Source organism: Aspergillus wentii, assembly GCF_001890725.1.
Source record: "Aspergillus wentii DTO 134E9 unplaced genomic scaffold ASPWEscaffold_4, whole genome shotgun sequence".
Lineage (NCBI taxonomy): Eukaryota > Fungi > Ascomycota > Eurotiomycetes > Eurotiales > Aspergillaceae > Aspergillus > Aspergillus wentii.
In genome coordinates this window covers 1,115,238-1,128,639 of record NW_024467835.1, presented here as the reverse complement: position 1 = coordinate 1,128,639, position 13,402 = coordinate 1,115,238, and the positions used below count along the sequence as shown (strand labels likewise).

Sequence of the window (13,402 nt, the reverse complement as noted above, 5' to 3'; positions counted from 1 at the left end):
GGAACGTACTTGACTTCTTTGATATTCAAATATTATGATCTTTGATAGTTCTCTGATACAATGGAATGCTCAATGGAAGTGTCTTTGATCCTTTGAATATAACGAGGATGTCTTACATGTAATAAAGGCCCTGTCTGGTCAGGCAAACAAAGAAGATGTTGTGTATTCATTGTCTACAAGACTTAGCCAGCCCACCTTTCCTTTATTCAATGCCATTGTCCTTTGAAAATGTCACTCTTTGTTCGATGGTTGAGATTGGATGACTTTGAGATATAAAAACACCCATCCTTCCTGGGTATTCTCCATCCAGGCATCCAAGTCCTCATCTTCTATCCCACACCTTCAACTTCAATCATCCTCAATTGTCTTCAAACATCAAACACACCGTCGAAATCATCCGCAAACATGCCAATTCCAGTAAGTCTCCCTTCTCACATTGAAATACTAATACTAACGCAATAGAAACCCCTCTACGACAACGCCACCAAACTCGTCATCCGCAAACTCGACCTCACCTCCACCCAATTCGAGGTATGTTTCGCATGGACCGAAATCCTCCAATTCTTCTTCCCCACCACCCCCAGCCCAGCCGAGTACACCCTCAACGCAGACCTCTTCTCCCAACTGCCTCTACTAACCACGACTCTCACCCGCACACAGGGCAGCTTCGCCGGAACCCCCCTTCCTGCACCTCCACTTCAAACGCGGCGAGGATCCGAACGACATTACGCCGTTTCAGTGGGCTGATTGGGAGGCAAGGCTGAAGGCGGATTTGAAGGCGTTGCCGAATGAGCGTAGTGTTACGCTTGTTGGGGTGATTGCTGTCGGTCAGTATGTGCGGTTTTATTCGTTTTTGTTGGATGGGAGTTTGGAGGGGAAGTTCTGGGATGGGGATAGGCAGACGTTGCATTTGACGGTGGATCATCGGTCGATTGCGGAGTATTTGGAGGAGATTAAGGGGGATTGGTTTTAGTTTTCTAGTTATTGGAGTATTTGTTTTGATTTCAGTCAGTTGAGGGTATGTGAATTGACAATCTTGTTATTGGGGCAGTCAGTCAATGCAGATCTGATCTATTCCAGCATCATAAACTTTCGTCTAACCTGACAAGGCATCTGACAAGCAAATGGAGCATAGATTTACGAAAAATGCATAACCATGTCCCTGGGCACATGGTTAGCTTAGCTGAAAGCATCAAATGGGACCATGACATCACTTCGATACCAACACTCATAGACAAGATAATTGGCCAGGATCTAGTGCTTACAGCACCCCGTACTGACATAAAAGCTTGTCAGACACCCCTGAATCTTCATTTTATCATCAATGAAAATGCGTGAATGAATCCAACACCGTGAGATAGAGACTCACCAAGGAAAAGATGCCATTCTCGAGGCATCTTTTCTGAGAACATCAAAGCACCTAGGGCTATTCGAAAGATAAATTTATTCGTTATCCTTTATCACAGAAGCTTCGGTGGGACTGAATGCAAGAAGCTGCTTCTTCAAGAGCGTCATCATGCCCTTCGAGGATGCTCCCTCGGTCTCATTCGTAGATCGCCTCAAAAAAAACGTCACCATCTACCCGGATTTTCATCTCCGTCGCGATAGTAATGACAAGAGCCATGGCATCTCGTAAATGAACACCGACGCTAGGTTCTTGGGGCATGGCAGTGACCCAGTACACTTTCTGGAATGAACCATTCCTCTTCTCCGCCTCTTTAGGCAGAGCGAGATTGAAGACCAGGTTGGAGATGGGTGGGATTGTCAACAGTGCCTCCCTCCAAGCCTTACTGAGGGGCCCTATATCAAGGAATTCTTGATTGGAGGTACCGCAGACAACACCGTTCGGTCTGCGACGTATCTGCGAATCCGGATTTCGGCAGGCTTCGAGCAAGTCAGGGTCAGAGAGGGGCTGTAAGAGAACCAGTTCTATTGGTTGCCTTTGGGTTGGTGACTCAGATGCATTGCTAAGGCTGGTAAGGTCAATCTTGAGGTCTTGTATATGTTTGGGATTGGTGATACGCTCTGTCAGATTTTCAGACATGATTAAACCTCATGCTGTTGATTGTGTTCAAGTGTATGACGGCGAAAGACAAGAGCAAAATATTTCAGTAGTGAGGCGATGAAAATAGAAGAATTTTTTAAATATAGGAGGGGTCACAGATAAGCAGCGCACCGTGGAATGATGTAATATTACGAGTGCCGCTTGGGCCGCTGTGTTGCCTGAGACAATCTCAGACTAAACAATATGAATGGGATTTTGGTAGGCGATGAAATGTATTTTTACCATTTCCTCCGCTGCCTATCAAGGGGAGCATTGCATTGGCGGAAATCTTAGCTCGATGGCACCGGGCCATAATTGTCATGTAGTTGGTGCAGCCCACAACATACCACGAAAAATTATTCAATCATGAATGGAGTGGATTCAGCAAGTTACTACCTAATTACAGAAAAGTTTTAAAGTCCACAAATCTTTCCAGCTATCTTTTCCTTTATCTACCGCGCGAGTCACGCCCTTCGCGGTGGCTGCGGCTGCGATTATATTCTTCCCGCCTGCGAAGGTCTCGCTCCCGGTTTTGTATCTCCGCATCTCTTTCTTGCAAACGTTGTCTGGCTCGTTCTAGCTCCAATACCAAGCGTTCGCGTTCCATGTCTTGCTCGCGATCTATACCCACCTCACTGTATGCACTTCTGCGATCCTGGTAATCATCCCGCCGGTCTCGAGAACGGCCTCTGTAGGGGCTCCGTCGTCGATGGTCTCTGCGCGGCGATCGGCTTCTACGGTGTCGATTACGAGAAATAGAGCGTCGCGGAGATTGATAGCGAGAGCGATACTGAGATCGGGATTGCGAGTGATGATGTCTGGAACGGGGACGGTTCACACTGGGCCGAGGGGGTGTTCGTCTCCAACGATCTCCACGGGCATCGAGCGCGGGCAGATTCTCGTCAATGTCCGTCATGTTATCAAGAGGATGAATCGACTCGTCCAATTGCTGTGGAGCTGTAGACTGTGCTGAGCGAGATTCGTGTGCTCTTCTGCCGTCTCCAGGAGCTTGCTGGTCGGTCACGGTTTCTGGGCCATTCCACGAAATGGTGTGCCTTCTTGATCGGACATCTCTGAGTAGCTCGATTAGGAATTTGTTCCTCTTGTGAGACTGCATTTGCCTGATGGTGCTGTCGTTCCACACGGTCAGGTTTCCGATTATTATCACGACCTTTTGACCTCGACTCAGCGCAACATTCATGCGTCCCGTATCCGCGACGAAGCCGGTACTCAGCGGCGACCCTTGCGAAGGCTTGGTCAGTGAGTATATTACAACGGGCGCTTCTTGTCCCAACGCGGTATCGACAGTGAGATTGTCCCTGTATCCCACCCCTTGTTCACCGAGCTTCTTCTGGATGAGTCGACGTTGGTCCTTGTATGGACTAATAATCATCACATCCTCTGGGCGAACCCCGTTACCGTCTTTAAATCGGTACAACTCGACCAAAAGCTCCTTGATCACATCGACATGAGTTGAGTTGGACCAGGACCGACTGTTGCCCACCTGCTTCGCGCTGCCGGTGGTGTTGATAAATAGGCGTCGGACACCGTCGACTCCGGCCTGTCGAAACCAAAATCGAGACTGTGTAAAGCTGTCCCATGCGCTTCCGACTCTTTCAAGCTCTGCATTTTGAGCATTTGGCACAAGGCAGCCCTTGTATGTGATCCGATTGTAGAGTTCGAGGATCTGTGGATGGTTACGGTAATTAACCGTGAGTCTGCTGGACGGATACCCGGCGTCATGAAGCCTTTCCATGAGAGAGCGCTTTAGGTAAACGGAGCCCTCATTACTGCCGTGGTCGGAGAGAACTGTGGGCGAAAGCTGGTCAGGGTCGCCGAGTAGCGTCACTGCTTTAACGACTCCATGGTCATGGCAATCATATGATCGCCTTCCATGCACTGGCCGGACTCGTCGCATACCAGCACGTCAGGGCGGAAATCTGATGACCGCAAAATTTCCTGAGAGGAATTGCTCAGAGTTGTGGCAACGATCTTAGTCTGCCCGAGAACCCTTCTGATGATGTGCTCGTAAGCCAAACCCAAAGCCTTTGCCTCATCCTGACTGAGTCCATGCTGTTGGTCAACGCGAACCAGACGAATGAATTCGCCGCAATCCCTATCTGCCAGGCTGTTGTCACGGGCATATTTCTGGGCGAGTGCGTGAATCTGACACGGTTCTAACTCGGCTCCGCAACCAGCCAGGTCTCCTCTTGCCTTTCTTGCCTGCAGTTCACTGGCGCTGTCCTCCCTGACCACTGACATCTGATACGACAGTGTCCGGAATCTGGCAAGTTGGCCGCACCAACGGCGTAGATTTTCATCACCTTCCAGAGCCTTGAACACCGCGTATGTAAGGTTGTCAACGGCCTTGTTCGACCCAGCGGCTATGAGGACTCTAATATCCAAGGCGGCAAGAGTCAAAATGATGGCCAAGGCTGTTCTGGTTTTTTCCGGTACCAGGAGGGCCTACGATAAGGTGAATGCCGCCATTTACCGCCGTGGTTGACCTTTCCCAGGCGCTGCGTTGAGCCTCGTCAAGAGGAAATCTATTCATGATGTATGTGATTCGCTCTTCTTGTAGCTGACGGTGAAGAGTAGACATTTCGCACATATTCAACATGAAGAAGTGTTCACTACTTTCATGGATTTCCGTGCCATGGGCAAGTATGGTTCTCATCAAGGAGAATCCTTGCTTCCCACGGTCTCCACACACAACCGGCTTGCTAGCATCGTCGAGGGCGTCGATCTGGGCTTGTATTGCCGTCAGGTTCGGTTTGATCGAGATGACAACCGTAAGAGTCTTGCCGTCGTGGCTTGGGTCGAAGAAGTCTCTGGTCATCACGACAAAGTCCAGCGATGTCTCCATATCAACGATGTGACCAACATGTGCGAGGCTAATATCACCAGATAGCGTTTCTCTTCTGCCAAGTACACAGAACTCCACACGCACGAGCTCGTCCATCTGAGGCGCACTTGAACTTTCGGATTGACGATCGGGCAGAATTTCGATGTGCAAATACCAACTTTTCTTGTCTCCGGATCGAACAAACTTTGCATTGTGATGACGCTTTTGATTAAAGAGATCAAGAATAATGTTTTCCTGGTAATCCCTTTCGACCTTTGTGGCTTCCAGCAATCTCCATCTTCGGTCGTGATCGTCCAGGAAGAATGGGTCCCTTGGCTGCCATGGGCAGTAATTAAAGTACTGTAAGTCCTCGGCACTTTTCCACAGCCAGGGCAGTCCCTTTCGTCGCCGATCCTTCCTTGTAGAGCACGTGGCATAATAGTACCAGAAAGTGCGAGGGTTGCCATCAGAAGAATTCTTGTGTACGAGATTAACTAATTCTCGCAATCGGTCCAATGTAGGTCGTACTGTAGTAAATTTCGGCAGGTAATTGAACCAGATAGTGACCTCAGTTGTCGTCAGCGTTTGCCGGTCGGCCAATTGGTCCCTAGGCACGTTCCAAAAAGCACCCGCGACAATTGGTTCCTGAAAAGGCCGAAGCTTGATGAAGCAGACTTTATCCCAGGTGTCAAAGACTTTGGGGAATCGAGCCCTTTTGATGTCGGATATAGTTTTCGGATGCTTCATCACCCTCAATGCGCATTTCAATGTCACATCGCTCGGCCGTGAAGACAACCTGGCCATTTTCCTTCTTGTCAAGTGTGATACTGACACGGGGCTGCTGGGAGTCCAAGAATACTTTAGCTTTGGCCCACGTGTGAATGTCGCCGAAGGTGATCTGGCAGGCTCTCCATTTTGAGCATTTGGCGTTTAAAGAAGTCGGATAATCCGTTCCTTGGGGGTGGTCAAACCACGAGGGCCAGCTCAGGCTTTTCTCGGTCATTTTCCTCGATTCTATCTGAAAGAATATGGCTAGCTTGTCTTCCTTTTTAAACAAACAGGATTCTTACCAAGTTCTCGAATATATGCCCTTTCTAAAGGAGATGGCTTGTCTTGCGGAATCTGCTGCAACAAGAATCAGTATGGATAAACAGAAATTTCCATATGGACTAATGTCTTACCACTCGACGAATATTCAGAAACTCACCCTCGAAGAGGGCAAGTAATGCACAAAGTGCTGGTTAAATGCCAACCTACCCTCGTCGAGAGTAGGTTATAGAAACAAGTCCTCTTGGAGAACCAGTAATGCACAAAGTGCCAGACGAATGGAAACAGAGTCTCTTGGAGATCCTATGACGCACAGAGTGCAAAAGGGTAAAAGGGTGGAAACAGGTCCTCTTGGAGAACCAAGCTTGAACATCGTCAACAGTTATGAGCAAGGAGTTTCACAACAAGTGGATCACTGACTATTTGATCCGAAGATCCAGATACGAGACAAAGCTCATAAGAGCCGTCAGCATTGATTGGAAGTAGAGGAAGCTATCCGGCGACACCAGGAGGGGTTAGCAATCATTTCAACGGTTAATTGGTAGGTTCAATATAAAAAACGTACCAGTTCTTCTATCTAGACAGCAACGGGTGTGGAAATGACAGAAATATGTGACTCCTACCTTACGGCTTCGAACAGAGAGAGAGGCGCGAAGGAGAGGAGAGACAAAAAAATCTGTTGTGGGAGACAAATTCACTCCTCTTACCCCTTTGGGAAGTCACGCGTAGAACTCGTGACACAACCACCGCCAAGCCCTCGACTAGCTGTTTGGGTCTCTTTGAATATCTTCAGCCTGACCAGGGTTGTACGCTGCACTTCTCCATTCTTTCGGCAGTGAAGATAATTTGGCCATTTCCTTTCCTGTCTGATGTTATCGCGACGTGGGGTTGCTGAGATTGGACAGTGATTTTACTAGGAGCCATCCATTCATATCCACCAAAAGTATTGTCACATTTTCTCCGTTTGGAATAGGCGACATGTAGATTTCTCGGGTAGTTGGCTCTCGTTTGAGTCTCTTCAAATAGTTGTGGCTACTTACTGATAATATCCCATCAAAAATATGTAATTAACAACTCAGGGTTCTCACCGAGGCCTTTGAAGTAAACTAGTAGACTTTGAGAACCAACTTGGACCACGATTAGCCAACATAGAATAAAACTCTTAAACCTAGATGACTCACTTCCTGACTGTGATATCAAGAGCTTACTTTCCGAGAAAGCAGCAGCTGCACACTGTGGAGGTGGATTGAAATCCGATCCTCTTTGAGAAACAGACTGAATCATGAACGACGAGTTGCTTTGTAAGCTACCTAGTTACTGGCTTTCTATATTAGGGATCGCCAGATATAAGCCTCTTCTACAATAACTAAATTTGAAGTACGATCCGGGATATCAAATGCCAGGGAGTCGAGATGCTGTACAAGACCACCGAGGACAAGCAGACAACGTAAAACCCAACAACGGGACAAGCTGTGAGGGCCAAGCTCTGCCAAAGGGAGGTTCAAGGCAAGGATAAATGGAGAGAAGCTGAAATTTTTAGAATATTGTTGTGGGAGGTGTTGCGAACCCATTCACTGCCCTTGCCTTTCCCTTTTGGGTAGTTTCGTGGGAAAACACCAACGCGCCAGCTCCCCTCTTCTCTTCCTCGAACTTCTCCAGGTTCCTCTCCAACATCTTGTTCCAGCTCTTGGAAGGAATCGTCAAGATGAGTGACCCTTTGGAAGGTGAAAGCTTGGACAATCTTGTCAAGCCCACTTCCAAACGGGAATGGAAACATGAGGCGTCCACAGCCGTATTCGAGCAACCCTCGTCCGCAGATGCCGAGAGAAAGAAGATCAACCAGCAGAAGCTTCACATCGGAGAACACCCTTACTATGTCCATCCTCGTGACCTTAGTAACTGGCGATCGGCTTCCCAGCTCCAAATATCACACTACTTGACCCTGCGGATAATAAACAAATTCCAGGTTCTGAAGAACTTGACGGCCGCCAATTTTCAAGCCATGACCAACCTTTCCACGGATGCAGACAACAAATCTCGAGAGCATCTGAAAAGCCTTTGGGGCTGGAAAGATTTTCGAATCGACATAAAGAACAATGGGAGTCAACGGCCACCATTTGGACAAGCGAAAAAATTGGGATATTTATCATCAACCCGGGACCTCCAATTGGCCATCGCGCAGAGAGTGGAAATATCCTCTGAAGGGGGATATGGAGGACCAATCACTCGATCTACACCGGCAGAGGCTTCGCAGAACGAGAATCCCACTGATATGACACCCATCTCCAGAACAACTACCGGCATCTCGGCCTCGGGCGAAGCAGCCCTTACTCGCGTAACAACCTCATCCGATAGGATGGATACATCTACCGAATCCAGTGCAAGCCTCAGTCGTGCGATCAGCAAAGTTTCTGCTACATCTATACCTGATCCTGTGCAGTTCCAGAAAACAAAGGGTGAAGACATTGTTAACCAGGCCGCGGTTGAACTCTTGGCGGCTCTCACTCGTTATTGTCCTTCATTGAATCTCGAGTGGTCAGCGCACAAATACGAATTCTCTTACCGGTTAGGTGAGGCGTTAATCGTAGCGATTACCGATGGATGTTTACTGGCCGAGGACATGGATGATGTCTACTCGATTCTCGAGGTTAAACCTTTTGTGATTACTGCACAACCCCAAAAAACGTTCATGCAGGTAGGATTACAGATGATAGGATTCATACTCAACTGCGTTGAGAAGGGGAAGGCCAAAGACAGGTGAGTTACGAGTGACATTCTACAAAATACACCTTCCATGCTAAATAAGTCCAGGTACTTCCTCGTGTCGCAATACCGCCATCAGGCATACATAACAGTTGCGAAACCTGACGCCGGATACATCGAATATTTGATGTCCGAAGAAAACGTCCACATGGAGAACTTGGACGACTCAGACAGCTTGGACAAAATTCCATTCTTGACGTTGACGCACTTTGGACCCTTTGATATTTTCCAGTCAAAATCTATGTTTGCTTTGGGCCGGATGGTGGTGACTATTGCGATCCAGCTAAGCATGGATCGGTTAAGCTGAGACGATACAACCGGAGAGCAGTCAGGAGATTTGGGTGGCTCACAGCCAGTGCTTGGTCAAGACAGGCTATATGGGCCAAAGTCGTTCTGGCGGTTTCTGTACTACAATATACACAGTTACAAGGTATCATCGTGTGCATTAACGCTGCAAAAGTGGAATGGAACAGGATCTAAGTCATAGCTCCTACACAGCAACCACGTAAGGTATATTCAATACAGAAAGTGTTTTTTCTCGATAGTAGTATACACAAGCAAGAGGCAAATGGACATTAACCGAACAAAAGCCTCCAGCTATGACTCAGTGCTTTGGCATGAACCGACTGTGTTCTCAGCCTGGCTAATAATACCGTGCTTCTTCTCATAAGACTCAGCTTCCTCATCCTCCTCATCTTCTGAGATAGCCTGAAGACCAACCAGCCGAGTATCGCCATTCGTGGTTGGAAATATCCACCGAAGGAGACAGTCCATTCTCTCGACATAATTCGGGACGTTGAAATCTTGACATTTGCTGAACTGGACTTTGAGTATTCCGTACTCGAAATAGCCATATAGCACTCTTACTCGAGCAGGTTTCATGAAACAAAGGACCAGGGTCTATCTACCAGTCAGTAAATGAATTTAGGGCTTGCGGAGAGCAACGAACCGGGAATACAATGTGAAGTCTTCGTTTGTTGAGCTCCCTGCGCTGGTCTTTTGACGGCTTCTTTGGAATCTGCGCTTTGATTTGTTCGAGTTGGTAACGCATTCCCCCCAACATCCAAGACACCAACCCAATCCATTCCGATACCGACGGGCGATTCTCATCTATATCTTTGTCTACCAAGACTTTGACAACACGGTGCGACTGGCTGGGTCGTCGTGCTTGCATTTTTCCATATATCATGGTTTCGCGCACTGCGCAGCTCCCGGTGCTTCTTCTATCTTGTCTGTTTAATAGGTTAGAGACCGTACAATTCGATAGTCTCAGTAAATACGTACGGAATGGGCAGCTCCCAGCGCTGGTCAAATTCGGGCTGCTGACGTTCTCTGATTGCCCCAACATAGCCACCGAATGCCAAGTGCAAATATTCGTACCAGTCGTACTCCCCAAAAATCCTTCTTGTGTTGCTTCTATTGAAGGTGTTGAATGCATCGTTATCTGGATGTATTCCGCTATTGGAGACACTGACGGTCTTATCCTGACTCGGCATGAAATAAGGGAAGATTGTAGAAGAGGTCTCGCCAGTTTCAAAATCAAGGTCGGACAGCTCGATGCCAAGGTTTCGAAGCTCTTCGTCGGTAGGGGTGTACTGAGTCCTTTTCCAATACTCCATCTTCTTCATTTGGCTATTGAAGTACCCCCAAATCCCCAACAGCTTGTCCTCAGCTTCGGTGTACTCCCTGGCCCATGATCGTCGTTTCGGCTCGGTACGTGGCATCATAGTGGACGAGTAGTTGCTTTGCGATGTGCTATGGAAACCGAAGGGAGTCGGTCTGAGCCTTGGCAACCTACTAGGCTATCACGTTGACATACGTCAGGGCAGTTGTCCCTGACATGAGTCATCAGCTTTCTCAAGTAGTAAATGGCCTGGCTCAGCCGTCCTTCAATAAAACAGAGAGGAAGTTTTCTTGCGCCCAGGAATTTCCAGGGACATCCAACGCGCGATCAAAGCGTTGGAAAGTTCCAGGCGACAAAATGTTGTGGCAAATTAAGCTCTACATGGAAGGCACCCTGAGCAGACTAGACCTAATCGGGCTGACGCAATGACTTCAACTTCCTGTCATCACAGGTACCTGGTACCTATATCTAGATCGCGATGAGTTATAACATCATAAGGTAGTCCATCCGCTGCAGTATCTGTTCCACCCCAAAGACGCAACTTGCTTTTTATTTTTTTTTTTTATTTTTTTTTTTCCCTATAACATATTCAGATGGAGCTCGGAACGCACACTCCGAACTGCCTTCAGACAATCAAGCTCGAACCAATCAACTGTCAATATACGGCTTTTGTCATGTGACATTTCTACTGCGTATCCACGGCCCTGCTGTCGGCTCGGATACTGAATAGCAGTGGTTATTTGGCAAATCAATGACTTTGTTGCTGATGAATCGGTCTAAGGTTTGATGACCTATATGCGAGGATCTTATATAGAATGAAATTGTATAAAATGATGCGACAAATGCTAGTAAGTCTTCTTTCGAACCCCAATCCTGCTTCGAATCATGGATGTAAGGATACTGATTGTTCGCGGAGCGGTCAGGTTTTCCCCAAGACGAATGTACACAACACCGTTACCAATCGAGACACATGGCACGAGACGAGGACAGCGACTATTGGATTTCTGTCGCTGTTCTTGGGAGGAAACCATTTTGTTTTATATTTAATTTATTGCTATAGTATCTCGAGAAGAAAGTCGGCATGTCTTGCAGACTTGGCCCTGATACCCATCGATGGCCATCGGGTGAGAAATATTCAAAACATGCTGTCCGTATCCTCAAATCATCGCTTCAAATGAACATTTTTCCTGACCAATACCATCAACCAGTATCATCATATGATCTGCCTCTCCTTCATCCAGTCGCTCTATTAAGCTAAAGTACAATCGCTCCGCGTATCTCCCCCCGGGTACCTTTGTCAACTTCCACTTTTCCCATTCGGTTTCCGGCTGGTGCTCATCAAGCGCACAAAGCACGTCAGGCACAACACGACAACCCCACCGCTTTATTCCAATCGCTGTCAAATCCGATATCTGAATCGTCTAATATTAATATGTCAACTTGCCTTTTTTTATTTACCATGGTGAGGAATTTGAAGCTATAATGTCGACACTGAGGGGTTGTCCAACCGTGTTACACAACATAAATATCTCTATAAATATGTCGTGTTCACCGACAGCATCAACAACATCCATTCTTTCTTCATCAATTGAATATGCCCCCTCGCTATTGTCGCATTGCTATCATCGGAACCGGGCCATCGGGTCTGTCGACTGTCAAAGCTCTCCAAGAGGAAAATATCTTCGACACAATTCGCGTTTTTGAACGACGCGACCGTGTCGGCGGAACATGGCTCTACGATCCTGTCGCTGGTCCATTTAAACCACCTGGGCAGAAGGAAAAGCGAAATGAAATCCCAGCAAAGCTGCCCCAATTTACCCCAAGCGTTTCAGAAGACACGACAACAGGGATCTACAATACATTAGACAGTAATGTCGGCGCCAAAGCAATGGCATTTACTCATACGCCTTTTCCGGAGGTGAACTCGGCTCAATCGGTCGAGAAACTCGGACGGGCAAATCCAACGCGCCCATTTCGTCTTGTCGCAGGGTATCTGGAGGATTTGTTCAAGGATTACTTGCATCTTGTCTCTTTCAACACAACGGTGGAAAAGGTAGAGAAGAAGGGAGAGGAATGGATTGTCACTCTTCGTCGGTCTGGACAGCTGCATCATGGCGAGCATAGAGACTACTGGTGGCAAGAGACCTTTGATGCTGTTGTCGTTGCCTCGGGGCACTATAGTGTCCCGTTGATTCCGGCTGTATCTGGATTGGATGAGGCCGTCAAAGCCTTCCCCGGCAGATTCGAGCACTCGAAAGCATATCGCGACCAGAATGCGTATGTTGACAAAAAGGTCGTCGTGGTAGGAGGTAGTATCTCAGCAGCAGATACTGTCGTGGATCTGCATGCCATCGTCAAAGGACCGTTGCACGTCTCTCAGAGAGGAAAAAACGAAGCTCTTCAGAATGCATGGGATCTACCAAATGTTGAAATAAAGCCCACCATCCAACACATCTCTGCCGACAAAAACGGAGTCACGGTGAAGTTCTCCGATAACACTGAAGTCAGCAACATCGACAAAGTCATCTATGCAACTGGCTACAGACTCTCATATCCCTTCCTCTCCCCAGACCCCGTCACACCCAACAACCGCGTCGCCGGGTTCTACCAGCACGTTTTCAAAATCGGCGACCCATCCCTCACACTCGTCGGCCAGGTTCGAGCAGCAATTAGCTTCCGCGTCTACGAATACCAAGCAGTCGCTGTGGCGCGGTACTTTGCCGGCCGAAACGCCAAGGAACTACCCAGTCCGTCTGAGCAAGATCGCTGGGAAGTCGATCGACTACAATACAAGGGTCCTTCTGCTACCTTCCACGAGATTAAACCCGATTTCAACGACTACTTTAGCTTCCTGCGTGACTTGGCTGGCCCGCCAGCTCCAGGAACGAACGGGTATGAGCTCCCGCCGTGGGAGGATAAATGGGCGGCACAGGGCTTTGAGATTCTACAGCTGAAAGATAAATACTGGAAGGGATTAATCAAGGCAAAACTTTGAGTTGTTCGTTTAGCCATGGTATGTATTTATGCGTACATTATGGGTCCTGCTTTGCCCACTCGCTGCATGCTATTTGCTCGTATT

At 47.8% G+C, this 13,402-nt stretch overlaps 6 protein-coding genes across 6 annotated transcripts; 3 read left to right on the top strand and 3 right to left on the bottom strand.

Annotated features, from left to right (window-relative positions):
- Window positions 1–405: 405 nt before the first annotated feature.
- On the top strand, window positions 406–973 carry ASPWEDRAFT_171876 (uncharacterized protein; the record flags this gene model as incomplete). The annotated part of the gene is made up of 3 exons (XM_040830859.1): window positions 406–417; window positions 463–593; window positions 661–973. 3 exons carry the CDS (start codon window positions 406–408, stop codon window positions 971–973), a joined length of 456 nt encoding a protein of 151 aa, XP_040688724.1.
- Window positions 974–1,543: 570 nt separating this feature from the next.
- ASPWEDRAFT_171875 (uncharacterized protein) lies at window positions 1,544–2,044 on the bottom strand (the record flags this gene model as incomplete). The annotated part of the gene is made up of 1 exon (XM_040830858.1): window positions 1,544–2,044. The coding sequence occupies one exon, from the start codon at window positions 2,042–2,044 to the stop codon at window positions 1,544–1,546; it is 501 nt and encodes a 166-aa protein (XP_040688723.1).
- Window positions 2,045–2,442: 398 nt separating this feature from the next.
- ASPWEDRAFT_183160 (uncharacterized protein) lies at window positions 2,443–6,003 on the bottom strand. The gene is made up of 4 exons (XM_040831969.1): window positions 5,640–6,003; window positions 4,502–5,584; window positions 3,965–4,428; window positions 2,443–3,866 (listed from the first exon to the last, which is right to left on the bottom strand). The coding sequence occupies exons 1-4, from the start codon at window positions 5,890–5,892 to the stop codon at window positions 2,493–2,495; spliced, it is 3,174 nt and encodes a 1,057-aa protein (XP_040688722.1). The 5' UTR covers window positions 5,893–6,003; the 3' UTR covers window positions 2,443–2,492.
- A 1,638-nt stretch (window positions 6,004–7,641) lies between these two features.
- On the top strand, window positions 7,642–9,374 carry ASPWEDRAFT_739925 (uncharacterized protein; the record flags this gene model as incomplete). Its single annotated transcript, XM_040839423.1, has 2 exons — window positions 7,642–8,693; window positions 8,748–9,374. The coding sequence occupies 2 exons, from the start codon at window positions 7,642–7,644 to the stop codon at window positions 9,004–9,006; spliced, it is 1,311 nt and encodes a 436-aa protein (XP_040688721.1). The 3' UTR covers window positions 9,007–9,374.
- ASPWEDRAFT_40175 (uncharacterized protein) lies at window positions 9,140–10,649 on the bottom strand. Its single transcript, XM_040835258.1, has 3 exons — window positions 9,984–10,649; window positions 9,649–9,931; window positions 9,140–9,599 (listed from the first exon to the last, which is right to left on the bottom strand). The coding sequence occupies exons 1-3, from the start codon at window positions 10,424–10,426 to the stop codon at window positions 9,297–9,299; spliced, it is 1,029 nt and encodes a 342-aa protein (XP_040688720.1). The 5' UTR covers window positions 10,427–10,649; the 3' UTR covers window positions 9,140–9,296.
- Window positions 10,650–11,917: 1,268 nt separating this feature from the next.
- ASPWEDRAFT_171871 (uncharacterized protein) lies at window positions 11,918–13,318 on the top strand (the record flags this gene model as incomplete). The annotated part of the gene is made up of 1 exon (XM_040830857.1): window positions 11,918–13,318. The coding sequence occupies one exon, from the start codon at window positions 11,918–11,920 to the stop codon at window positions 13,316–13,318; it is 1,401 nt and encodes a 466-aa protein (XP_040688719.1).
- Window positions 13,319–13,402: the final 84 nt, after the last annotated feature.

What these genes read in the sequence shown, in the direction of transcription:
- ASPWEDRAFT_183160 (XM_040831969.1), bottom strand. Translation starts at nt 5,892, where the DNA reads ATGACCGAGAAAAGCCTGAGCTGGCCCTCGTGGTTTGACCACCCCCAA. An exon ending in CATTGAAATGCGCATTGAGG is followed by an intron (nt 5,585 to 5,639) that starts GTGATGAAGCAT and finishes GATTCCCCAAAG; the next exon opens with TCTTTGACACCTGGGATAAA. An exon ending in ATTTCCGCCCTGACGTGCTG is followed by an intron (nt 3,867 to 3,964) that starts GTATGCGACGAG and finishes GACCCTGACCAG; the next exon opens with CTTTCGCCCACAGTTCTCTC.
- ASPWEDRAFT_40175 (XM_040835258.1), bottom strand. Translation starts at nt 10,426, where the DNA reads ATGATGCCACGTACCGAGCCGAAACGACGATCATGGGCCAGGGAGTAC. An exon ending in CGCTGGGAGCTGCCCATTCC is followed by an intron (nt 9,932 to 9,983) that starts GTACGTATTTAC and finishes CCTATTAAACAG; the next exon opens with ACAAGATAGAAGAAGCACCG. An exon ending in GACTTCACATTGTATTCCCG is followed by an intron (nt 9,600 to 9,648) that starts GTTCGTTGCTCT and finishes ACTGGTAGATAG; the next exon opens with ACCCTGGTCCTTTGTTTCAT.